Source organism: Eubalaena glacialis, chromosome 3 (genome assembly GCF_028564815.1).
Source record: "Eubalaena glacialis isolate mEubGla1 chromosome 3, mEubGla1.1.hap2.+ XY, whole genome shotgun sequence".
NCBI classification, from domain to species: domain Eukaryota; kingdom Metazoa; phylum Chordata; class Mammalia; order Artiodactyla; family Balaenidae; genus Eubalaena; species Eubalaena glacialis.
In genome coordinates this window covers 166,251,822-166,279,068 of record NC_083718.1, presented here as the reverse complement: position 1 = coordinate 166,279,068, position 27,247 = coordinate 166,251,822, and the positions used below count along the sequence as shown (strand labels likewise).

At 35.1% G+C, this 27,247-nt stretch overlaps 1 protein-coding gene across 2 annotated transcripts in view; it reads left to right on the top strand.

Annotated features, from left to right (window-relative positions):
• Positions 1–27,247, top strand: part of LOC133088745 (protein argonaute-3) — a 113,895-nt gene that overhangs the window by 45,449 nt on the left and 41,199 nt on the right. The window contains exons 1-4 of one of the 2 annotated variants that reach the window (XM_061186796.1): positions 5,363–5,417; positions 22,227–22,361; positions 26,541–26,628; positions 26,754–26,901. In XM_061186796.1, coding sequence (XP_061042779.1) covers positions 22,271–22,361; positions 26,541–26,628; positions 26,754–26,901 — 327 coding nt within the window. In that variant the 5' untranslated portion in view covers positions 5,363–5,417; positions 22,227–22,270. Of the gene's footprint in view, positions 1–5,362; positions 5,418–22,226; positions 22,362–26,540; positions 26,629–26,753; positions 26,902–27,247 lie in introns of those variants that run through there. The other variant, XM_061186795.1, reaches the window with a different exon arrangement.

The window sequence follows — 27,247 nt, the reverse complement described above, 5'->3', positions numbered from 1 at the left end:
TTATTTATTTTTGGCTGCGCTGGGTCTTCGTTTCTGTGCAAGGGCTTTCTCCAGTTGCAGCGAGCACGGGCCACTCTTCATCGCGGTGCGCGGGCCTCTCACCGTATCGGCCTCTCCCGTTGCGGAGCACAGGCTCCAGACGCGCAGGCTCAGCAGTTGTGGCTCACGGGCCTAGTTGCTCCACGGCATGTGGGATCTTCCCAGACCGGCGCACAAACCCGTGTCCCCTGCATTGGCAGGCGGACTCCCAACCACTGCACCACCAGGGAAGCCCTGAGGTAGTAGTTTAATCAACGGGTTCTCCCCACCTCCTCCCACCACCTCCCCCCACCAAAGAGCTTTTGAATTTTTTTCTTAGTTCTCTGGCTTTCTGTTTTCTGACTCCTTAATTTCTCTTTTTAGCTTTATAAATTTTTTCTTCCACTTTTCTTCAGTTAATTTAGTTGTTTTTCCTAACTTTTTGAACTATATTAGTAACTCATTTAATTCATTTTTTCTTATTAAAAAAAGTATTTTAAAAAATTATTTCGGGAACTCCCTGGTGGTCCAATGGTTGGGACTCCGCACTTTCACTGCTGAGGGCCTGGGTTCGATCCCTGGTCGGGAAACTAAGATCCTGCAGGCCGTGTGGCGTGGCCAAAAATAAAAACAAACAGAAACCCAAAAAAAGTTATTTTTCTTCTTATCACTGTTTTAGCTATGTTCCAAAGCTTCTAATATCTAGTTTTTTATTATATTATTTTCTCAAAACACCACAGATTTCATTTGTATTTCCCATATTATCCAAATGTTGTTTGAGAGACTTTAAATTTTCAGATTGAAGATCTTTTTATTTTCTGATTGTGTTATAAATTTCTAGTTTCATTGTGTTGTTAATCAGAGAATGTGGTTTGTATTTCTATTTTTAGAATTTGTTGAGGGTTTTGTTTTGTTTTTTTTTTAGTAACCTAATATATGGTCAGATTTTGTGAATGAAAGTTCAATAGCTATTTGAAAATAAGATATAATCATTTTATAGGATAGAGTTAAATGAATATCCATCAGCACTTCAATTTTGATTATGTTGTTTAGATCATCTATTTCCTTATTTATTTTTGTTTACTTGTCTCAGAATGGGAGAAATAAATTTAAATTTCCTATTGTGTTTCTATTTCTTCTTATATTTCCACTTTTGTAATGTTGCTGCTATAGTATTGGGAGCATATGTATACCTATCTGTATTCTTCATTGTGATTTATACCCTTTACAATGATAAAGTGACTTCTTTTGTACTTTTGGGCCAAAAGTCTACATTGTCTAACAAAAGGATTATAATCCATGTGGTATGTTTTCTGTGCTTTTTAAATGCTAGTTCTGTTATTAGGAAGGTTTTTTTTTTCTCATCAGTGGTTAGCTTCATACCTTCATACCTTCATATAATACTCATCTTTCTCTCTCTTTAAAGCAGTATCTTTTGCTTTCCTTAATGAGTAACATTTATATTAGCTTTATTCTTTTCCTTCCCTTCTTTCCTCCCTCTCCTTTTTTAACTAGTTTTAGCCAATATAGCATTATTTTATTGTTGTTATGGTTTTGCTTAAATTTATACTACTTGACTTTCAACTTTGACTCCTATCTATTACTGTAAAGTGCGATCAGTGAGTTTATGCTACTTTTTATGGTTTTTCTGTTATTCATTTATTCGTGTATATTACTGTTCCAGTGTTTTTTGAGCATGTTAACAGTTACATTCCACTCTGTCACCTGTATGTCCATTCGTTTTCACCTTAAATCTACAATTTTATGTATTGGTGCTTAATTGCAAGTCCTTTTGCTAAAATTTTTCCTGTCATCTCTTGGTTGCAGTTTGTCCTCAAGTTGTTACTTCAGAAAGGGCTCATATGAGTAAGAGCTGAGTTTTTGCATATTGAAAACCATTTGTCTATAGCCTTATTCCTGAAGGACTGCTTGGCTAGACATAAAATGATTGAATCACACTTTTTTTCATTCAATTTTTTCTTATTGAAGTATAGCTGATTTCCATGTTGTGCCAATCTCTGCTGCACAGCAAAGTGACTCAGTTCTACACGTAGAGACATGCTTTTTTTTTTTAATATTCTTTTCCATTATGGTTTATCTGAATCACACTTTCTTGAGTTTCTTAAAGGTATTTTCCCACTGTCTTCTGACAATGAATGTTCAGTAGAGAAATATGATGTCAGCTGATTTTCTTTTCCCTAGAAAGGACCTGCTTTTTTTGTCTGGTTGCTGAAAATATTTTTTACAGTTATTTCACTAGATTTTTTTCTCAGTGTTGAGCATTTTGGGTCAGTTTTATTTAAAACATGGGATTCCCTTTGAAAATGTAGGTTCAACTCTTTTATCTTTTTTTTTTAATCTGTCATTTTATTTTCTTTAAAAAAAAATTCCATCCTACTTGCTCCTTACTGTGCCTTTTGTGATATAATTTTTACCATTTGCTCATTGTAGTTTAGTCTTCATTTTTTAAATTTGAAAAAGTCTTTTTCTTCCATTTCTTTCATGAGTTCTCAGTGCTTATTTCATCTTCTCTTAACTGTTTGTCTTTTCCCTGAGTTCTTAAATTTCTGCTCTGAGATCTTTCTTCATAGCTGCATTAAGAAGTTTTGAATTCATGTTAAAAAGTGTTGTAATTTTTTATCTACTTCGTGGTGGTATTTTCTCTTGAGTTTTCTTTGTCAGAGATGTTGTGCTGCTTTTTACATTTTTTAAATGGTATTTTTGTATGGATACTTATCACTTTTGTTATTCGTATTTGAATAAGATGAGTTTTCCCAAACCACCTATTAGAAGAGACTGGAGTGGGAGAGGGAGGTGGGACAGGACATCAGGAGCAAGGTGGTTTTCCAGGTTTCTCTGCTCAAGGCCTCTGTCGTCTGTTGTTCTGATGGGTTCTTTCTTCAAAATAAAGCACATCTCTTTTGCCCCTGAGTAATATATGTTTAAGGAGTTTCTGCTACCAGGGGAATTCAGCTCCTGCCTTTTAAAGTGCCTGCTCAAACATTAGCAATTAGAGAATTTGTGAAGGGTACATGGTAGTTCATTGTACTATTCTTTTAACTTTTCTCCAAACTTGATGTTACAGAGGAAGAATGCATGCCTTGGTTTTAAAAGGGTAATCCTATCTGAGATCTGTCACTTCTAGTTCACCCTCTGCTCACTCTCATGACACTTTCTACACCTCCTTTCTCTACTTCCTTCTGAGATTCCCCCATTCAATCTCAGAACTAAGCATTGCAGTTCCCACTTAGGATAGGACCGTGTCTCTCTGGAGTGAAAATTTACTCTTGCCCCACTAGGCTTTCTTTCATCTTTCATGTCTTTCTCCCTTGCATAGGTTCTACTAGTCCCAAGTACTTTGGGCCATATTTACTTACAATTTGGCATTTTCAGGTTTTTATTGTCTCCTAGGTTCATTGAAGATGTAGGGTTTTTTTTCCTTTTCTTTCCTCTCTTTTTTACATTATCTTTGTTGCTCTGTATTGAGTTCTAGGAGGAAAGTGGGAAATTTTGGAAATAAATTGCTGCTATTTTCCTACTGGAACTTAAAGTTCAGCTTTGGATATTACTAAAAAATAATTTCTAAATAGCCCATTGGTCGAAGAAATCACAAATTTTAAATATTTTGAACTGAAGAGTATTGAAAATAGTACATATCAGAATTGGTATGATTAGCTAAAGCAATGCTTAGAGAGAATTTAAAACCTTAAATGCCTATTAGAAAAGAAGAAAAGCATCAATTACCTGTACATTCATCTTAATAAGTTAGAAAAATAACATAATTAAATGCAAAGAAAAATAGAAGGAAATAAGAGTTTAAAACAGAAAATAATGAAATAGAAAACAAATTTACCTCTATCCTGTAGGTAGGAAGACTTCAAAAGTTTTTAAGAAGGATAGTGACATGATCATATTTGTTTTCCAGAAAGAGACCTCTGGCAGCAGTGTGGAGAATAGATAGAGGAGAAAAAAACTAATCTGAGAAGCCAGTTAGGAGGCTTTTTCAATCACTAGTTCAGGTAAGAGATGGTGATGGTCTAATGTGGGATGGAGAGGAAGGAACATATTCCAAAGATTAAGTTGAAAAAATAGGTTTAAAAACCATGTCCAGAAAAAACTTTGGGTATAGTTACTGGTACATGGAACTGATTGGAAATGAATAGACCAGGAGGTTTACTAGGTTTTTGAAGGAATTGGTTTTTGGAAGTAAAGCTACAATCTTAGTGTATTAGGTTCAACCAGAGAAGCAGAACCAGTGGGAGACACATAGAGAGAGAGAGTGATTGGGCTTACACAGTTGTAGGGGCTAGCTAGTCAAGTCTGAAATCCTTAGGGTAGGCTATCAGGAAGGGCAGGCTAGAACACATGGGTATGGACTGTAGCTGCTGTCCATAGGTGGAATTTCTTCTCTCTCTTGGGGATACCTCAGCCCCATTTTTAAGGCCTTTCAACTGACTGAATGAGGCCAACTCAGATTGTCCAGGATAATATCCCTTTAATTACATCTATAAAATACCTTCACAGCAACACCTAGATTAGTGTTTGATTGAATAACTGGCAAGTAGTAGCCTAGCCAAATTGACATATTAAAAATAAAAAAACAAAACCCCATACCTGGCCTACAGAATTCTATGATTATTCAGTCTTTGAAACAACCTTCATATTCCCAAACCTTCAGTGACTGTGCTAGCTAACTGTGCTAGCTTTTATAAACTAGCTTTCAAGAAGGGCATACTCACCAACATACATTCAGAATAGTGACTCATTCATACCAGGTATGAATGATAATACTGAATATGGGAGGTAGGTCTGCTGTTGCTGGTTAGCTGGCAGTATATACCATGTATAAATATATCGAATGTAAATATGTCTAAAGCGTGAGGATTCTATGGAACATACGGACAGAGTCATCTAATATGTAGTTGGAAATGCAGATGTGAAAATCTGTAGTGGTGTGAGCTAAAAGTAAAAGTTTTGGGACTCCTTAGTATATAAATCCATATTTGAAACTCTGAAAATGGAAAAACTTTAGAAATAGTATTTAGATTGAAAACAGGAATGAAAAGGATAGAGCCATGGAGAATACTAGCATTTAAGGAAGGAAGAGGAACCAGTGAGCAATTAATGATTATCACAGGCAGTATGAGAGCCAAGAAATGGTGTCAATGAAGCCAAGGGAGGAAACATATTCAGAGAGTAGATTTTACAGTTAAGCAACAGAGCTTTTCCAGTAAAATCAAGAGTAAGACAAGGATGTCAGTACTATGATATTTAGTCACTATTGTGTTTGCTAACTTCTGTTCTTCTTACAGGTTTCAGTCTACATGTTACTTCCTTGAGAAGCAGTATTTGACACCCTTCTTGCCCCCCATCCAGCCATTCCCCCAAGTCTGAGTTAGGTATTTCTCTTATGTATTCCCATAGTACAGTATACTTCCCCTGTAATACCATGTGTCACCTTGAATTATAAGTGTTTATTATTCTTTGTCTTCTGTTAGAATGAAAGCTCTGTGAAGCTAGGGACTGTCCATCTTATTCACCAGTATACCTCCATGCCTGGCGCAACTCTCGGTCATATTAAGCAAGGAATGAATAAATAAAACCAAGAACATGGAGGAGGAGTATCTAATTGAGCCTGGAAAGTTAGAAAAATATTTGTAGAAGTAAATGATGTCTTAACTGAGCTTTAGAATATGTGATGACATTGAGAGTTTGGGTTGAAAAGGGGATACACAGGAATAAAAGATTTCTGAGAGGTCTCTAAAATATAAAACTTTATTGAAAGATATAAGTGAAGATCTGAATGAAAGAAATATATTAGGCTTATTGAGAAGACTCTGTTTGATAAGATGTCAATTCTCCCAAAATTAATCTGTAAATGCAATTTTAAGTAAAATCTCAGTCGGGTATATAGTGAAACTTGATAAGTCAATATTAAGATTTATATGGAAAAAATAAGTGACGATGAAAAATCTATAATTTTAAAGAAGAATAAAGAGGGAGGAATTGCCCTCCTTATGTTAAAACTGTAACAATTTTAGCACACTTTTTAAACTGCAGGGACAGACAGATTAATGAAGCAGAATATAAAGCCTAGAAATAAGCTCTGTGTGTGTGTGTGTGTGTGTGTGTGTGTGTGTGTGTGTATGGAAACTTTGTTGATATTAAGGTGGCATTTCAAATCACTGAGGAAAGAGTAAAATGTTTAATAAATGGTGTTTATGCAGTTGTTAACTATATGAAAAAAATAATTAGACTCATTTCACATCATATCCCAAATTTATTTCTAGGTGGATTGTAATCTAAAATTTGAAAAGCAAAACTTTAAAATTCTTTCAGGGACTTCCCTGGCAGTCCAGTGGTTAAGACTCCACGCTTCCAATGCAGGGTGCGCAGGTTCCATCCCGGGTCGGGGAACTAAGATCCCATATGCCGTGGAATATGGCCAAAATAAAAAATAAAAAATAAGATAAGATTCATTCAGAGAAAAAGTAAGAGAATATCTCTAACATTGAACAAAATGTAAAATGTATAAACCATAATAGAAAATACTGATAAGCTTGGCTCTGTCAAAATTTAAAACTTATTTGTTATAAATACACCATAAACAAAATGCTAGAAGAATATTTACAGCATATATAACCAAGAGCTTTATGGGATATAAGGCAATCAGTAAAAAAAAAAAAAAAAAAAAAAAAAAAGTAATTCACAAAAGAGGAAACACAAATGGCCAATAGAAAATCAGATTCTCAAATTCATTAGTAATCAGGAAAATGCAAGTGAAATCAGTACTGTTTCACACCTATCAGATTTATAAAAATTTAAGTCTTATATCAAATGTTGGTGAGGATAAAGTATAAGGAACTATCATGCACTGTTTATAGGCGTATGATTTGATACAACTACTTTGGAGGCAGTTTTCAATATCCAGTAAAGATGAAATTGAACATGTCTTAAAACCCTTAATATACCATAGAGGTATCTTGCAAAAACTGAGACATTATTTGTGATAGCAGAAAATTGGAAACAGCCTGATTCCTGTCAATAACAGAATAAGTAAACATTGGAATAAGTACATAAATTGTTATTTGTGGTATACTATGTAACAGTTAAATGAATGAACCAGATCTACATATATCAACATGGATTATTATTGAAAACAATGTTGGGATGATCAAATAGCAAAAGGTTATGTTACTACTTATGTGAATTTTTTTTTTAAGTATATACTAGATACATACAAATGCAGTAAAATTATTAAAACATAGTTGGTGCTTCGTGACCACCTAGAGGGGTGGTATAGGGAGGGTGGGAGGGAGACGCAAGAGGGAGGAGATATGGGTGTATATGTATACGTATAGCTGATTCATTTTGTTATAAAGCAGAAACTAACACACCATTGTAAAGCAATTATACTCCAATAAAGATGTTAAAAAAAAAACAAAAAAACAAACCAAAAAAACATAGATGGGACAAATACACACCAGTTTCAGTATAGTGGTTCCCTTTAGGAAGAAAGAAGGAAGGAAGGAAGAGGAATGAAATAGGTTGGTTGGGATAGGGAGAAGAGATAGACCTATAAGGCTACATGTTTCAGGAAACATGTGACAGTATGTTTATTTGTGTGAACAAAGTGTGTAGATAATTTCAGGTGCCACTGTGAAGCAAAGAAACAAAAAGATCTGTGTTATCTTAATGAAATGAAATAAAACCTAAAATTTTATTTTATTTTATTTATTTATTAATTTTTGGCTGCATTGGGTCTTCGTTGCTGCGCACGGGCTTTCTCTAGTTGGGGCGAGCCGGGGCTACTCTTCATTGCAGTGCACGGACTTCTCCTTGTGGTGGCTTCTCTTGTTGGGAGCACAGGCTCTAGATGCGTGGGCGTCAGTAGTTGTGGCACGTGAGCTTCAGTAGTTGCAGCTCACGGACTCTAGAGCGCAGGCTCAGTAGTTGTGGCGCACGGGCTTAGTTGCTCCGCGGCATGTGGGATCTTCCTCGACCAGGGCTCAAACCCGTGTCCCCTGCATTGGCAGGTGGATTCTTAACCACTGTGCCACCAGGGAAGTCCCAAAGCCTAAAATTTTAAATGGGTTTATTCTTTTGAGACTGACACGCTGCCTACTGTGCTAAGAAGGCACTTAAATGAGTTTATTTTTAAATTGTCAATAATATATAATGCTGCTGTGAAAAATAATGAGGGAAAATATTACACTGACCACCTTACTTACTTATATTTCCTTTCTTGTTTGTGTGGTTTTGATTTTGCAACCCTTCCACTTGGTATATTGTACTGAACAAAATAGTCTTTATTGAACTTGAAATCAACCAGAGAAGATTAGTGTTGAGCAATATAATGAGTACTAGGAGGAAGTACTAAGTGCAGTGGGACTGTGTGACAAAGGGATCCATTCTAGTCTCAGTGTTCAAGGAACTTTTCTCTGAGGAAGTGACAGGTGGGAGCTAGGTGAAATTTGTGGTGGAGATAAGCATGGAACAGTACTTTAAGAAAGCAAGCAATTTAATTCTAATTGTGTGACTTAATCTTGTCTTCAAAATGATTGTTTTCATGGTGTTTAATATCCTAACTCTCAACTATGTAACTTTAATGAATTTTACCAATCTTAGACACACAAAAAACTTTTTCACATTTCATTATCTCTGAAATCAGGAGACGTCTTGCAGTAGATGGTTTGTCACAGTTGAATTGGCAAATTTCTCTTTTAGGATACATACAATACTGATGTACCTTACCATAATTAGCATTTTAGAGTCAATGAAATGCAGAATATTTTTTTAGGTTGGCCTGCCTTTAGGCCTAACTCATTTGCAACTTGCATTTAATTTTTGTAATTATACATTTTAAGAGCATCAGAGTGAATTTGGGGAATTCCCTGGTGGTCCAGTGATTAGGATTCCGCACTTTGACTGCCAAGGGCGCAGGTTTAGTCCCTGGTCAGGGAACTAAGATCTCACAAGCCATGCAACACAGCCAAGAAAGAGTGAATCTGGTATTTATTAGTTGTATGTCCCTGAAGATATTTTTGTTTACCACAGGCAGAATGCTAAACATTTTACATTAATTACAGTCGACCCTTGTTACCTGGGTACCATGTATACTGAGGGCCGACTGTATTATGCCATTTTTTTATAAGGGGCTTGAGCATCCACCGACTTTTGATATCCAAAGGGAGTCCTAGAACCAATCTCCCGCAGGAACCAAAAGACAACTGTATCTCCTATGAACGTCATCACAGTTGTATGAGTTAAGTGATACCCCCAACTGAAGTTTAGAGACAAAATCTCTAAACTTTCTCTAAAGTGACTTTCTCCCTCGAAATGTCACATAGTTTGTATTTTATATTTTTATTAATGTATTGATATATGTAATATAACCTATTAAAGGTATATTTAGATATAACTATATTTGAGGCACAATAGTTTATATTTAAATGATAGAGGTCAATTTTTCTGATTCCAGAGATTATGCCCTTAATATTCACAGCTCTTTACTGCATCCTTTAAGAGGCAAGATTCCTGGCAGACAAATCTCAGACCCAGGACATCTGAGTTGAGAAATGTGTTTTATTTTTATATACTTTATTTACTTCCTTGTGCTTTTCAGTAAAAAGTAGCTTTCTGTAAAACATTCACTATTTTGCTGCTAGAAGAAAGTAGTCATAATATATAAATGGTTGTAGAATTTGGTAATTATAAGTTATGCTGCTTAAGAGTCAAAAGTTCTCACTGAATATGCTTCCTTTGCAAGGAAAACAGATTTCTAATAAGTAATTTATTAATCACAATATTAGTGTTGCTTGCTTCGTATGTTTGTCTTAAGTTCAGGTATAAGATCCCTAAAGTTAAGAAATAATTTGATTTTTACAGTATTCAAATTAGTCCTCAGAAGTAGATCAAAGCAGAATATTTCTTTAGGGTGAAAGGGTCAGGCAGCAGGGCGGGAACTTTATCAGCACTGGTCAAGCTCAGCCAAGTAGAGATACCTGTATCAGACTTGTCTAGTCTATCCTCACATTAGAAAAAGAGTATAATGGCAGCCGGAATTTCAATGACAGTCTAATCAAATCTGTTTCTTGATCCATACTGCTTCAGTCTGATTGAGTATGTTCATATTTGGTGCACAGCTGTCCTCTTGGGATCAAACTTCACTATCTGTATCCCTTCCTACCCCTCCCCCCTTTTTAGAAGTTTCATGAGAAAAGGGTACACAAGAGGCAAAATTTTTTGATGCCTTACACATTGGAAAATGTATCAACAAACCTAAATGAAAGTTCAGCTAGGTTTCTATGTTGGAAATAATTTTCCTTCATAAATTTGAAAGTGGTGCTCCACTTTTTAAATAGCTTTAGTGAGGTTTTGTTTCCCTTGTATTACTTTACTTTCTGGAAAATTTACTTACCTTTGTCTTCTTAACCCCCTTCGCTTTTTAAAATTTCTAATCGTTCTTTTTTATTTCCTGAATGTTATTTTATAGTAGCATACTATTCTTGTTTCATATATGGTAGTATCTTCTCTAAGCTCACTGTAGACAATTTATTTTGGAGTTTTATTTTTCTTACACAGGCATATGCTTCCTCCAAATTCTTTTTTTGTTTGTTTGTTTGTTTTGATCATTATCCTCCATTTTGGAAGCTTCCTTCAAGTATATAGTATCCTTGATTATTTATTCATGATGCATTGGGACTCTAAAACACTGACTAGATGCTTTGAATTCATCAGTGGAGCCTGTTTACTTTGAGCTTTATCATAGGGTGATTTGATCGGGCTGATGTTGGGGAACCTATAATGTTAGTTTATCCTTAGGTCTTTCCTCTTGCCTGGTCAAATTACCCAAAGATGAGCCTTCCAAACTCCTGCTTGAAGGGTAATAGTCTTCATTACCTGCGATCTGGAAGCCAAGTTGGGGATTCTGGCTTGGGGAATGTCTGCATTCAGCATTTAATATTTATAGTCATTTAATTCCTTGTTTTGGGTACAGTCCTGTGCCCCTAATTGTGCCTGACATCCTCCCTCCAAAAGTCTTTTACTTTTTCCAGAGAATAGACCTACAGTTTATGCCAGGATAAAGATGAGGCAGTTGTTCTGCAATGTGAATGGAGCTGAACAAGGGACCTAGGATTCTACCTGCTTCTTAAACAGCTTTCCTCTTCATTTTTCTGCACTACCCCCATCCTTTTATCACCAGTTTCAGAGGTACCTAGTACTGCCATTTCTCACACCTTCTGAGGATTCTATGTGCTATGTCAGTTACAACTTGTCTACTCGCTTTTCATCGTCTAAAATGTTGGTGCATTTTCTGTTTTCTGTTCTCCCTTCCTTCTAGGTTTATGTCTTTTTTCTTTCTTTCTTTCTTTCTTTCTTTTAATTCCTTACCATAGTTATAGTGGAGTTTGAGGAAGGAATGAAATGAGCTGCTTGTGGTTCCCCTGCCATCCTAACCCAGGATCTATTGTTAAAAGGCAGAGGCTTTGTCTGAGTCATCTTTAAATTCCAACCCACAAAGGAGTCCCTGATATAGTAGGTACTTGATGAATGTTTAAATGGATGGTTAAGTCTTGTTTTACATCTGTAAAACTCAGTAACAAGTTTGTGCTAGAGGCCTAGTTTCTTGCCATCTGGACCTCTCAACAGGGCTGGTTAAGTGTCGTCATGATATTGTGGCTGGCTTCCTCTGGAGCAAGTAATCCATGATAGAGCAAGGCAAAAGCTGTAATGACATTAAGGCCTAGCATTGAAAGCTATATTCTGCCAGTTTTGTAATGTCTTATTAGTTATATAAACCAGTTATATTCAGTGTAGGAGAGACACAAACGTGCAAATCCCATGAGGCAAGACTTATTATTAGGGACTGTCTTGGAGGTAGGCTAGCACACACAGTTTCTATCTTAAGCTAGAAGAAGAACAAATTAAACCCAAAGTAAGTAGAAGGTAAGAAATAATAAAGATCAGAGCAAAAATTAATAGGAAACAAACAGTATAGAAAGTGAATGAAACCAAAAGTTAATTCCTTTTAAAAAGCTAATAAAAATTTTAAACTCCTAACAAGACTAATCAAGAAAAATAGAAAAATAAAACAGATTACTAGTGTCAGGAATGAAAGAAGGGGTTATCACTAAAGATCCTTCAGAACTGCAAGATTAATAAGGGAATGTTAGGAACAAATTTATACCAATTAATTTGATAAATGAAACACAACTTTACAAAAATTGGCTCAAAGAAAATTGGAATAGCCTTGTATCTATTAAGGAAATTAAATCCATAGTTCTTTCTAACAAAGAAAACTCCAGTCCCAAATGATTTCGCTGCTGAATTTTATCTAACATTTAAGGAAAAATAATACCAATCTTTCACAAATTCTTTCAGAAAACAGAAGAAGAAGAAAGGCTTTACAACTCAATTTTATGAGGCTAGTATACCCCAGAATCTGACACCTGACAAAAACAATGTAATCCTCTCAACAGACAGAAGAATCATTTGACACATTTTAACGTTTTCATGATAAAAATTTATAACAGACTAGCAGTAAAAGGAAACTTCTTCAACCTGATCAAAGCATCTAGAAAAACATACAGGCATCATCATACTAAATGATAAAAAGAGTGAATGATTTTGCTGTAAGATTAAGAAGGCAAGAATACTTGCTCTCACTACTTCTAACATTGTGCTGGTGGTCCAAGAAAAATAAAGGCATAATATTGTAAAGGAAGTAATACAACTATCTCAGTTTGCAGAAGACATAATTGTTTACGTAAAAAATCCTAAGAAATCTACCAAAAAAAAAAAATCCTACTAGAATTAATAGATGAATTTAGCAAGATCACAAGACACTAGTTGCATATACAAAAAGAAAATACTAGCAGTATAATAAATAATACCCAACATTCAACAATTAGAAAAATGAAAAACACATGTACCATTCATAATATCAAAAAATGTAATATTTAGGAATAGATTTTAAAAGAGATGTACAAGCCCTCTACACTGAAAGCTACAAAGCATTCCTGAGAAAGATAGGAAGATATAAATAAACAGAGATACCATGTTCTTGGCCCAGAAGCCTCAAATTCTTAGGATGTCCATTATCCCCAAATTGATCTGTAGACTCAACACAATCCCAGAATCTCACCAGCCTTTTTTTTTTTTTAAATAATATAAATTGACAAGCTGATTCTAAGATTTATATGGAAATGCAGAGAACCTAGAATAGCTAAAACCATTTTGAAGAGGAACAGAGTTGGAGGATTCATAATCCCTGATTTGAAGACATGCTATAAAGCTACAGTAATCAAAGCTGTGATATTGGGGTTAAAGATGGACATACAAATCAAGTTACAGGATAGCGATAGATACGACGCTTGATCTTAGCCAAAAGGCTAAGAAGTGATTAGAATAGCTACAGAAATAGACCCACTTACGTGGTTGATTGATATTTGACAAAGGGGCCAACATTCAATGGGAAAAGAATAGTCTTCTCAATAAACGATGCTAGAACAGCTGAGTATTTGTACGGAAAAAAAAAAAAAACATTAAAACAGAAACTTGTAAGAAAAGAGGAAAAATATTCATGTCCTTGGAGTAGGCAAAGATTTCTTAACATGTTGGAAACCTCATCTAAATGAACACCTTCTCTTAAGAACACTGTTAAGAAGATGAAAAGGCAAGCTACTGCTGGGAGAAAATATTTGCATAACATATCCTAAACAAAAGATTTGTGTCCAGAATATATGAAAAACTTGCATAACTCAGACAATTTTTAAAAGTGGTCAAAATCAGACATTTCACAAAAGATTATGGGAATGGCCAGTAAGCACTTGAGAAGATGCTAAACATCATTGGTCATCTGGAAAATGCAGGTAAGAACCACAGTGAGATATCACTTCACACCTGCTAGATTCGCTAAATCAAAAAGACTGGCAATACTAAGTGTTGGCAAGGGTGTGGAGCAATCAGAAATGGTAGGAGTATAAAATTGTACAACCACTTCGAAAAATATTTTGGCAGATTCTTTTTTTTTTTTTTTTTTAATATTTATTTATCTTTGGCTGCATTGGGTCTTCGTTACTGTGCGTGGGCTTTCTCCATTTGCGGCAAGCAGGGGCTACTCTTCGTTGCAGTGGCTTCTCTTGTTGCAGAGCACGGGCTCTAGGTGCGTGGGCTTCAGTAGTTGTGGCATGTGGGCTCAGTAGCTGCGGCTCGCGGGCTCTAGAGCACAGCCTCAGTAGTTGTGGCGCACAGGCTTAGTTGTTCCGCAGCATGTGGGATCTTCCCGGACCAGGGATCGAACCTGTGTCCCTTGCATTGGCAGGTGGATTCTTAACCACTGCGCCACCAGGGAAGCCCTTGGCAGATTCTTTTAAATTTAAACATTTTCTTGCCATGTGTCCTACCAGTTCTATTCTTAGGTCTTTCCCCAAGAGAAATGAAAAAATAGGTCCATACAAAGATTTGTGCATATGTGTTTACATGTTCATAATAATTAGGAACTGGAAACAACCCAAATGCCCAGCAACAAGTGAACTGAGAAACAAGTTGTGATTTATTTATACAATGAAATACTACCCAGCAGTTAAAAAGAACTAACTACTAATTTATACAATGATATGGATAAATCTCAAGTAAGATGTACAAAAAAGCTAGACAAAGTGGTGTATACAGTATAATTCCATTTATATGAAATTCTGGAACCATTTATTCTATTATGAAATGAATCAGATCAGTGCTTGCCTGTGGCAGATGTGACAGAAGCTGATTGCATAGGGGCAGGAAAGTACTTTCTGGGGTGATGACAGGTTCTGTCTTAATTGGGGTGGTAATAGCATAGATGTATATACGTTTGTCAAAATCATTGACCTTTACAATTGAAATGCATTTTATTGTATGTAAGTTATACCTCAAATTGTTTTTTTTTTTTGAAAGGAGATATCATTACACATCCACCAGAATGGCTAAAATTCAAGTCTAACGATACTAATGGTGAAAATTTGGCACGACAGTGACTCTTAAATGCTGCTTGTGGGAGAGTTATTTGTTAAAACCACTTTGGAAGAGTTTGACATTATCTAGGAGAGAGAGACATCCTTAATGACTCGGCAGTTCTACTCAGATATTGCCTTTTTTACTAGAGAAATATATGTGTGTACGTATATCAAGAAGGCCACCTAGGGACTTCCCTGGTGGTCTAGAGGTTAAGAATCCACTCTTCCACTGCAGGGGGCACAGGTTAGATCTCTGGTTAGGGAACTAGGATCCCGCATGCTGTGTGGTGCAGCCAAAAAAATAAAAAAGGCTATCTATAAGAATATTCATAACCTTATTCTGATAACCAAAGGAAAGTGCCAGCATAAACTGTCCACCAACATTAATAATCAGGTTTTTTTGGTTTTTTGTTTGGTTTTGTTTTTTGCCACGGGGCAGCTTACGCCTGGGATCCTTAGTTGCCTGACTAGGGATTGAACCTGGGCCCCTGGCAGAGAAAGCGCCCAGTCCTAACCACTGGACTGCAAGGGAATTCCCTGTCCATCAACATCAGAGTGGGTAAATTGTGTATTTCTTCAACAGAGTGTTAGAGCAATGAAAATGAAGAAACTAGTTACATTTAATTAATATAGATGAGTTAGAAACAATGTTTAGCAAAAGACTCAAAAAGATTACATGCTTTATGTTTCCAGTTACATAACATTCAAGAACTAGGAAAACTAAATTGTGGTCCTTAGTGATCTGTACTTATGTTGTAATTCTATAAAGAAAAAGAAGTGATTACCATAAAAGCCAGGATTTTGGTTACCTCTAGCAGAGAGAGGGGAAGTTACGGTTGGGAAGGGGATAGGGAAGAGGTTTCTAGGATACTGGCAATATTTAGTTCTTGATATGAATGTTGGTTATGTGGATATTCACTTTATAATTTGTTTAGTGACACTCTAGTAAATATGTGATATTTTATATTAAAAATAGAAAAAGAAAAAAGCAATCCTTTCATCTATCAATATCTCCTGAGTACTCTGTTAATATTATTTTGCTAGGTAATAATAGACATGCCAAGATGTTTAATGTGGCCTCTTAATTGCTTACTATTACCATAAAAAGGCATTGTATAATAAGTTTCTGTTCTTACATCTTCAGAGCAATGAAAGTATACATATAAAATTGAGGCACATAACCTCTCAAGAGGTTAAAGTATAATTGTAGTTATGTTTTTACCAGGATCCAACATTATTTACCGCTTTATTTTATACTCATCATTTGGACCTGGGCTCATTTTGGTACATGTAGTCCTAGTTATCTTAAATATGGCAAATATTTATTATTTTCTTTTTTCACATCTGTTATTTTAGCTGCGTCCTAACAAAAATTTTCAATTTTGACACAGTAAAATGCAAATTCAAGAATCCTAATCGCTTTTTCGTGGAACATTCTCCCATCAGCCTCTTCAAGGAGTTAGTTTACATTGACAAAATGATTTTGCCTAGAATTAAAACCTCAGTAAATCAGAGAGCAAAAGACATGAGTAGACAATTCTTCAAAGATGAGAAAAAGAGCTCTGATGAGCTCCTGCCACGTTCTGGGCACAAGTAGGTACCTTATATTGAATCTTCACCCTAATGCTATAAGTACTAGATGTTTTTCTAATTTTGCAATGACCAAATTATGATTTCTCTGAATTTCAAGTCTGGATCTAGAATTAAAATCTATTTCAGGGCTTCCCTGGTGGCGCAGTGGTTGAGAATCTGCCTGCCAGTGAGGGGACACGGGTTTGAGCCCTGGTCTGGGAAGATCCCACATGCCGCGGAGCACCTAGGCCCGTGAGCCACAACTACTGAGCCTGCGCGTCTGGAGCTTGTGCTCCGCAACAAGAGAGGCCGCGACAGTGAGAGGCCTGCGCACTGCGATGAAGAGTGGCCCCCGCTCACCACAACTAGAGAAAGCCCTCGCACAGAAACGAAGACCCAACACAGGCAAAAATAAATTAATTAATTAATTTTTAAAAAACCCTATTAAAAAAAAATCTATTTCATTTCCAAGCCTATCCTTTTCTCATTATTCTAACACTGCTACCCATGAAAAGAAGAAAATAAACCTAATTAAAAAAATAAGTAGGGCTTCCCTGGTGGCGCAGTGTTTGAGAGTCTGCCTGCCAATGCAGAGGACACGGGTTCGAGCCCTGGTCTGGGAGGATCCCACATGCCGCGGAGCAGCTGGGCCCCTGAGCCACGGCTACTGAGCCTGCGCGTCTGGAGCCTGTGCTCCGCAACAAAAGAGGGCGCGATAGTGAAAGGCCCGCGCACCGTGATGAAGAGTGGCCCCCGCTCGCCACAACTAGAGAAAGCCCTCGCACAGAAACGAAGACCCAGCACAGCCAAAAATAAATAAATTAAAAAAAAATAAAATAAGTAAGTGATGAAAGATTAAAGGATACATTTCCAACAGCAACAAAATTTTTATCAATTATTAATAAATGAGTTATAAAGTATCACAAGACCTTAATGAAATTGGAATGACCTTAATAAATTCAGAGATAATTATGTTCATGAATTGAAAGACTATCCCACTGGTATTCTATACATCTAGTCTATTTTGGTAAATTTTTTTGCCTTAGTTGTGTATTATACATATCTAGATAATGGCAATCTAAGTAGTTGGTAAGATCGCATTTTCTACCAAACTCCTCTCAAGTTTTTTGCTTCTCAATTTTATTTATCTGAATTCTAACACCTGCCCATTAATTTTAATTACATGCATGTAGTACAAATTTATCCATTTGGCTGGTGTTTAAGTTGTTTCCATTCTTTTTACCATTATAAACAGTGCTACAATAAGCATTCTCATTCATGTTGCCTTTCACAGATACGGAATTTTTGTAGAGTATATACTCCAATAGAGTGAAATTGTTTTTTGGGTTTTTATTAATTTATTCATTCATTCATTCATTTATTTATTTATGGCTGCATTGGGTCTTCGTTGCTGCGCCTGGGCTTTTCTCTTGTTGCGGCGAGGGGGGGCTACTCTTTGTTGCGGTGCACGGGCTTCTCATTGCGGTGGCTTCTCTTGTTGCGGAGCACGGGCTCTAGGCGCGCAAGCTTCAGTAGTTGTGGCACACAGGCTTAGTTGCTCCCTGGCATGTGGAATCTTCCCAGACCAGGGCTCAAACCTGTGTCTCCTGCATTGGCAGGTGGATTCTTTTTTTTTTTTTAATTTATTTTATTTATTTATTTTACTTATATTTATTTTTGGCTGCGTTGGGTCTTCGTTGCTGTGCGCGGGCTTTCTCTAGTTGCAGTGAGCGGGAGCTGCTCTTCGTTGTGGTGCGCAGGCTTCTCATTGCAGTGGCTTCTCTTGTTGCAGAGCACGGGCTCTAGGCACACGGGCCTCAGTAGTTGTGGCTCGCGGGCTCTAGAGCACAGACTCAGTAGTTATGGTGCACGGGCTTAGTTGCTCCGCGGCATGTGGGATCTTCCCAGACCAGGACTTGAACCTGTGTCCCCTGCACTGGCAGGCAGACTCAACCACTGCACCACTAGGGAAGCCCTGGCAGGCGGATTCTTAACCACTGCACTACCAGGGAAGTCCTAGAGTGAAATTGTTGAGTTGAAAATTATGCTCATCTTCAAACTTACTACAAATTACCATTTGTTCCTAACTGACTGTATCAGTTTATATTCCTACAGTCTGTATGAGAGCTTTCTTTTTTCAGTCTTCCTTTGGCTTGTTGTCAGCTTGTGTTACCGGTCTTAACATTTTTGGCCAGTCTTGATTGGTGTTAAATGATAGCTTGATATAGTTTTTGTATATATTTCCTTAATTACAAATAAGATAATTAGTGAAAATTTGTTTTTTGACATTTAGATTTTCTCTTCTATGAAATGCCTAGTATCCTTTGCCACCTTTATTGTTTTATCTTGATTTATAGGAACTTACTATATATTCTGGATAGTAATCATTAGTTATATGTATTACACATATCTATAGCCTGTCTTTTTTTTTTAGCTTTGTTTATGGTATTTTTTTATGATAGTTTTTATATTTTAAGAAATTCTTTCTTGCCTCCAAGATCATAAAGATGTTCTATATTTTCCTCTAAATGTTTATTTTTCTTTTCATGTTCAGTTCTCTGAATAGGAATTTGTTTTTGTATATTGTATAAGGTGGGCTTTCAAGTCTGTTTTACTGGTCTGTGTGTCTCTCCCCACAGTCTCTTGACTTGAATTGGATTATAACAGATCTCGATGAATGTTAGAGCAGAGCTTATTCTTAAAAACTATCTTTGCTATTCTTGTTTCATTTCTCTTTCATGTTAATTTTAGTGTCAGCTTCTTAAGTTCCAGAGGTCAAGGGGGTTATATCCTATTGGCATTTTGATTGAAATTGCCTTGAATTTGCAGATTAATTTACAAATAATTTATACTAATAAGGTATATACTCCATTTATTTAGATTTTCTGTAGTAGTAAAGATACCTATTACTTCTATAGGTCTTATGCATCTTTTGTTCAGATTTTATCTCAAGTGTCTTATGTTTTTTTTGTTGTGATATTAAGTGGTATCTTTTTTAAATTACATTTTAAGTTGGGTGCTAATGTATAAGAATGTAATTTTATTTTTATATGTTGATCTTAAATCTAGCAACCTTACTGAACTGTCTAATTCTATAATTTATCTATAGATTATTGGGTTTTCTCTCTAGACAGTCATATTGTGAAGAAGAATAATTTTGTTTCTCCCTTTCCAATCTTTTTACCTTTTACTTCTCTTAGCTTGCATTCCTGTGCCAGCTAGCACTTTCTATTAAATGAAGTTGAATTTACCATAGATTTTTGGTGGACAACTTTTATCAAATTGAGGAAGCTCCTTTCTAGTCCTGGTACTGTGAGACTTTTAGTTATGGTGCTGAATTTTATCTAATGCTTTTTTGAGGGTAATTATCTGTAGAAATGATTGTATGTTTATTTCCTTTAGTGTGTTAATGTATATTTTGTTAATAGGTTTTAAAAATATTAAATGTAAATATTACTTTTTCAGTTAAACTCAGCTGATTTGTGAAAGGGAAAGAAGGAAAAAATGCATAAATATGTAGGTTTATAAAATGTTAAGGATTTAACCAAGGGATAGAGAGGCAGATCTTTGCTGATTGAAATTCATGCCTAATTCAACTGTACTCACTGATTTCATCCCATCTTTTGTAAGAGCTTTCCTTCACTAACTTTAATTTTTACCTCAGATGCCCACGTTGCTGTGGGGAAGATGGTGAACAGTAATGATTAGAAGAACAGTGGGATAAACACTAAGGAAAATTAATAGAATGTTAAACAGGATAAATAATGTTTGTTTAGTAGTTTCAACTCTGTGAGATAAGACACATTAGTTGTGAATGCTAGTATTATAATAATCCAGTGAAGAAAATTTACCTGTAGGATTAAAGGAAAGACAAAATAAGCCTGTTAATTACCATGTATTTATTTTCCTTTATCCACTTTTTTTTTTTAATTAACACAGAAGCAATATGTGCTTATTTGGCATGTGTCCTGCCAGCCTTGTTTTAATGTACGACAATATTCTCACATTTTTTAATAGAAGAATGTAATGTATACATTTTTTTAAAGTACTGTGGATTTGAATAAGATACCCAGAATGCTAATACAGTCTTACCAGTCTCTCTTTTTTTAGTTAGTTTGAAATTGTGGAGGTATTTCTAAAGTTTATTTGGATGGAAGTACAAAATCAACATAACTATCCATCATGAGGGACATGAAGTAGGTCCATGCAATGAGATATCCTGCAGCTGTGAAAAAGAATGATATAGTTCCATATTAGTACATATAGATCTATCTCTAAGATATATAATGAGAAAAAAGAAATCAAAGGCCAGAATAGTGTTTCTAATGTTTTATCATTTGTGTTCCTTTTCATTAAGAGGGGAAGGGAATATATATTCACTTAATTACCATGCACCCAAACTGCAGAATAAAAAGATCTCTAAGACACATTGTTAGTTTTTAAAATAATAATAAAAGAAGTCATAGAACATTTATTATCTGATCTCATGTAAAAAAAGAAAGTTGTATATGCATTTTTATATCTAAGTGCATATTAAAAGAATAGGATATATACATACCTAAGTACTAATAATGGTTGCTTCTTAAAGATACTTGGAGACCAGAAGTCTTTACTGTGCATATCTATATTGTTTAAATTTTTTAGGATGAGACTTCATTCATATATTATTTCTGTAATAAAGAAAAAGTAATATGTGCTCACTATTAAAAAATGAAGATTTAAAGATAAAGTCAAAAAGAAGAAAATAAAAAATATCTACAGTAGCCTTACTACCTGAGATAACTACTTAAAGCCTTGATAAATATCCTTCCAGAGATGAGGGACATTTTGTGGAAGACATTTAATCCTAAACCAAGGAGGATAAGAGAAAGAGCACCACAGTAGGCATGTTTTTTAAATAAAAAACATGATAGCATGTAGCTTATTGTCTGTTTTGGTTTTACTTTTCACTGTATCCCCAGTGCCTTTATAGCACATAATAGCAGTCAGTAAGTATGTATTTAAGAAATGAGTGATGGTGGTCTACTAACTATTGGTTAGTAGAAGCTCTTCTAGTTCCAAAACCCAAGATTAAGAAATCATACTTGTTGGCTCTTGGAAGACTGCTGACTGTAGCTAGATAACATTGGGCAGATACACCTTACTATTACTACCTGTAGCTTGGATTAGCACTAGTAACATTTAATACCATTGTCTTCTCAAATCTGTGCAAGACAGGGAGAGCTCTCGCTAGAATAGATAAGCAGTCTAGGGTGGCACAAAAAGCTTTGTTTAAGAAATAATACCTAACCTTTTCTTCTTCTAAGGTGCTCTGGCCTTCTTTGTCCCCTTATAGACCTTGTTTCATAGCCAGAACACTGCTCTGTACATATAGTAGGAAATGGAATGATTCAGTTACCCATGATAAGAGATAGATTATAAAAACTGTAATATTAGGCTTTTCTGTTGTTGTGCTTGTCTTCCAGTCGAACAGTTTAACTTTAAACTGCTTAACTTTGGAAATATTTTTATATGTATATAGGTATACATAAAAGGGTAATTTTAACTCTGTATTAGTTAATTATCATGGAGCCCGAGATCAAGTTTTTGAGTTTTTTTAAAGGAAACATTAATTTATACTATTTGTGTTTTTCTTCTTAGTTTCTGCCACTGCCTTCTACAAAGCACAACCTGTAATTCAGTTCATGTGTGAAGTTCTTGACATTCATAATATTGATGAGCAGCCAAGACCTCTGACTGATTCTCATCGGGTAAAATTCACCAAAGAGATAAAAGGTGAGTTAATTAGCATTTGGAACAACTTAACTATAAAATGCATGAATATAACAAACTTTCATTGGAATTTTTTAAGATATAAATCTGTTCATGTAACATCACCAGTAAAAATATGGACTAATTATAAAATGTCACATTAAATTCATTACCATAACATCTTAGGTAGTGTTTCAATGAAAGAAATACCAAGTAATGGAATTAATATTGATACTAGCTAATTTTTTGTCAATACTTTCCCTTACTAGCTGAAGGTATAAGAGTATCTGTTAGGAAAATGCTTCTATGATACTGTTAAAAATAAGAAGCTTATTCCAAAAACATTGTCACTTGAGAACTGGAGCCATTCTTTGAACGTATTCTATCGATAATATAATGACTTCTTTATTTTTCTGAAATGATAGCAGAATATTTTATTCCTTTGTAAATTTATGGATATGGAACTAGCCTGTTTCATGTGTTGTTCTAGAGTTGAAACTTAGTAATTTCATATACATTATTCAGTTGACCATTGATCTTGACTATCTTATAGTTAGCAACTAAAATGTATACAGTGGTGTTGCATCGTATGTATATTTTACTAATACAAATTCATCTCTACATGGTCTTCCAAAGAGAAAAATTAAAAATTAATTTCAGTTGTGTCCTAAAATTTATATTTTGTATATATTTATTGTTTATATAATTGTAGCTTTCTATATACATGTACACTTTTATGTGCAAACCCACACATAGTGTACTTTATCTGCAATTTAAGGGATTTTTCAAGAGTAATTTTGATTATGTAAAATTCTTGCCTTGTTCATGACTTTAGAACCTAATCCTCACGTAAGATGTGACTCCACTGTATTTAGTTCTTTATTATTTAGACACAAAGAGAAATTAGATATTCTCTAATTAGAATGAATAGTATAAATTCTATTTATACTAAATGTTAGATCTTAAATTGTCAGAAATAATTATGTCATTTTATTTTAAGGTTTTACCTATTTGTTACAGGCAATTTTTAGCTTGTGGTTTGAATGAAGCATTGAAGTTTGTTCTCTGAACATCTTTCAGTTCCCCAAATCAATTAGTATAGTTGAATACATCCTGCTTGCTCCAGTAATCATTTATTCTTTGCCATTTAGTAACCAGGAGAGAGATGGTCATTGTAATAAAACATTTAAAGGAAAATTCTTCCTGCTTTGAAAATAGGCATCCATTTATCTCAAGTTATTCAAGTGTCAGAATAAGAAAGTGTTATGTATTCTTATATTGCAATCATACCATTGTCCTTTCATAATCTGTATTAACTGCACAGTTAGCATTGTTGGGAGGTAGTGCATTACCCACCATTAATATGTGATCATCTAAATGCCATGGTTTCCAGTGGAGTTGCTGCTTAGTTACCACCTCTGATATCATGAAGTCACTTAACATTATTTTGCGGTAACTATGCAATCAACTCATATCACCACTCTATCACAGAAAATACAAGATGTACAGAACAAGGATTCAACTGCTGCCCGAAGAGCATGGACTCGATCTTAACTTCAACTGCTCAGGGGGCCAAAGAAATGACTGAAAAAATGACTAGAAAGCATTATAAAGTTGATGTTATAGTGAAGGTAAAGCCAAGTTTATAGGTTAAATATTTGATTTATTAAAGCCAAAAACATTTTTTGTTGGATGGAGGGTTTGGGGAGGGACCTGGGCAGAGAATTATCTAGTCCATTTTTTAAAATTTCAGCTTTTTGCTAACCCCTGGATTTGGATCTTATCCTTAGGCACCTATGACTGTAGATTTGGGGTAGAAAAATCTGAGTTGGATCTAACTGACATACTGATGATTTTTTCCTCCATTCAAAGTCAAGAAGGCTTTTTTTTTAAAGAGGACTCTTTAAAGTACGTCATGTATTCCTACCTCAGCTACACAAGAGAATCAAAGTTACATGTTTTGTATTATGTATTTGGGTTTAATTTTTAGTTAGCATGAGGAATTTGATGAAAATTGTTAAATAGTGATACAAAGTGTGCTATAATGAATAGATTTCCTAGTACAGTATTATTTGGTTCTAGTTGAACTTTTTCCTAAATATTTAATGGTAACTTTAGGGTGGTTTCTTTGTGCAGTAATTCATCATCGTTAAATAGCAGAAATATTGGAGGAAGTTTATGGTAAAAGTACCATATGTATGTAAGAGTATCTATTTTATTTTACTTTTTTATTAATTTTTATTGGAGTATAGTTGCTTTACATCAATTTTATTTTTGATAAAAACTTATTTAGTAGGCTTGTAGAACCTTACTGATAATTTTTTTTAATTCAAGGGGAAGATTTGAAAACAAATTGCTAAGTGGTATAGATAACAGAAATTTGTTTTAAATTTTTCTATCGTGTTTTCCCCCTAAACAATATTTTTACATCTTGCTTACTTCATATTGTTGGTGTTTCCTTCTTAAAAGGCCTTCTCTTGGTAGTATTTTCTAGTCTTATTTATAGAGGCATAGTAAATGCTCTAATTGATCTGACATTTTAGTTTTATAAAGGTAGTTACTAATAAAAACTATTTCTCACTGATTCAATTAGGAGTAGTTCTTAAGAAAATCTCATACCAATCTGGTATAGTGACACTGTGTCCATTTAACATCTTAATTTATGCTGATATGTCATAAGAAAATATTACTATGATTGAACTTTGTGTTTGGTTCTGCAGTTAGTAGATACGAAAATAAGTTATACTGTATCAGGGTTTCTCAACCTTGGCACTATTGATATTTTGGGCTGGATAATTCTTTGTTGTGGTCGGGGATGGGAGGTAGTGCTGTCCTGTGCATTGCAGTATAATTTAGCAGCATCCCTGGATCCAAGCATTCCAAAATCTAGCATGTATTAGATGCCAGTAGCACCCCCAGTCATAACAATCAAAAATGTCTGCAGACATTACCAAACCTTCCCTGGAGGTCAGAGTCACCTCTGGTTGAGAACCTCTGCACTATAGGATACACAGATATAAAAGGAAAATAATACAAAAGTATAACCGTAAATACTATCAGGGAACTAAAAGTTGTCCTCCATCTACCCCTTTTTAGATTTTCCTCCTTTGGAGTATAGGCCTTAGAAATGGAGTTGCTTATCTGTGACCAGTAGCCACTGTATCTGTTTGTTAACTCTTCTCTAGGTAGCTCCAAGAGTATCCACTAGCCACATGTAGCTATTTAAATTTTAATTTATTAAAGTTAAATTAAAATTTTAGTTTTTTAGTCACACTAGCCACATTTCATGTGTGCAGTAACATATTGCTGGTGATTTAGCACAGATGTAGAACAATCCATCATCTCAGAAAATTCTTTTGTACACCACTGCATAGGAAAATTCATCCCAAAGAATTTCAGCCAGTGTTTTAAAAGCCCACAGCTTCACTTTCTAAAGCAGGCCTAGGATCCGCAAACCCCTAGGGTCCACAAATGGACGCACGGATCCACGAACATCTAAAATCATATGCTAAATTAAGTGTATGTTGCATTTTTCTGAGAATTTATTGCTTTCATCAGATTCTCAAAGGGATCATTGATTCCATAAGAAGGTCTGGATTACCTGTTCTGGGAATTATTTTGGTTGCATTTGATTTCTAATAGTAGTAAAAGAACTGTATCACTATATTATCCTTCAACGAGATTGTCACTCCACTTCTGTTAAAAGGGCCTGGAATTTTTCTTTTTTTTCCTTCCTGCTTTAAAAATCTTTGAAGGACTTTCTTCTTCAGCTATATGAAATTATGATCTTCAGTCAGTATGTGATTACTGGGCAAATGAGATATCACATACTTTGAAGGTTATAGAATATCTTGAGAATTATCATAACTCCCTTTGCTCCTTCCCTCGACCAGCATAAAAACCTGCATTATAAGCAGGGTTTTTTATTAATGGAGAACTTTATCCCTTGATATACAGGCTTTGCAAATTTTATACTATTTTTTAATAGCTTGATAGAATAGGGAAAAGGTTTGGAGTTAGGTCTCTCATGATTGTAACCGTTGTTAACAATGTTATACATAAAATCCTTTGTCAATATCACATTGCCTGTATCACAGATTTTCTGTTTAGAATTTGAGTTTTTATAGTAGTGAACAGGCTTTATAGTTATAAATATTTTACATGTGACAGTTCTATAACCTCAGTTTTTCTTGTTGGGAACAGGTCTGAAGGTTGAAGTGACTCATTGTGGAACAATGAGACGGAAATACCGTGTTTGTAATGTAACAAGAAGGCCTGCCAGTCATCAAACGTAAGAAAAGCTGGTGTTTGTCAGAGCAGAGATGATGTGAGGCAGCTTGCTCTAGTTAGTAGATTGGGAGTTTTGCTGGCTCATAATGAGATACGAGTTGTTAATGTGTAATTTTTTTTTTCCAGCTTTCCTTTACAGTTAGAAAATGGCCAAACTGTGGAGAGAACAGTAGCACAGTATTTCAGAGAAAAGTATACTCTTCAGCTGAAGTACCCACACCTTCCCTGTCTGCAAGTGGGGCAGGAGCAGAAACATACCTATCTGCCACTAGAAGTAATGTGTTTAGGCTGCTTATTAATATCCTCTTATTCATCGTTCTGTTGGGGTTTTTAATGACCTATAACTTACTTCATACTCTCACATTTATTTTGGAGACTGAACTGTTTTTAAATTTCCTTTTATTCTAAATTTTCCGCTATAAAATAATATGGGAAAAAATTCATCCACAGTCCTACCACTCTAAATGTAACCACTGTTAGCATTTTGGCACACTTCTTTTCAGCCTTTTTATGCAGTGTACATTTTACCTAATTATAATCATACTGTAAAGCACTATTGTTTACTGCTTTTTTACTTAACATGATATTAAACAGAAGTGGTTTAATGGAGTAGATATTAA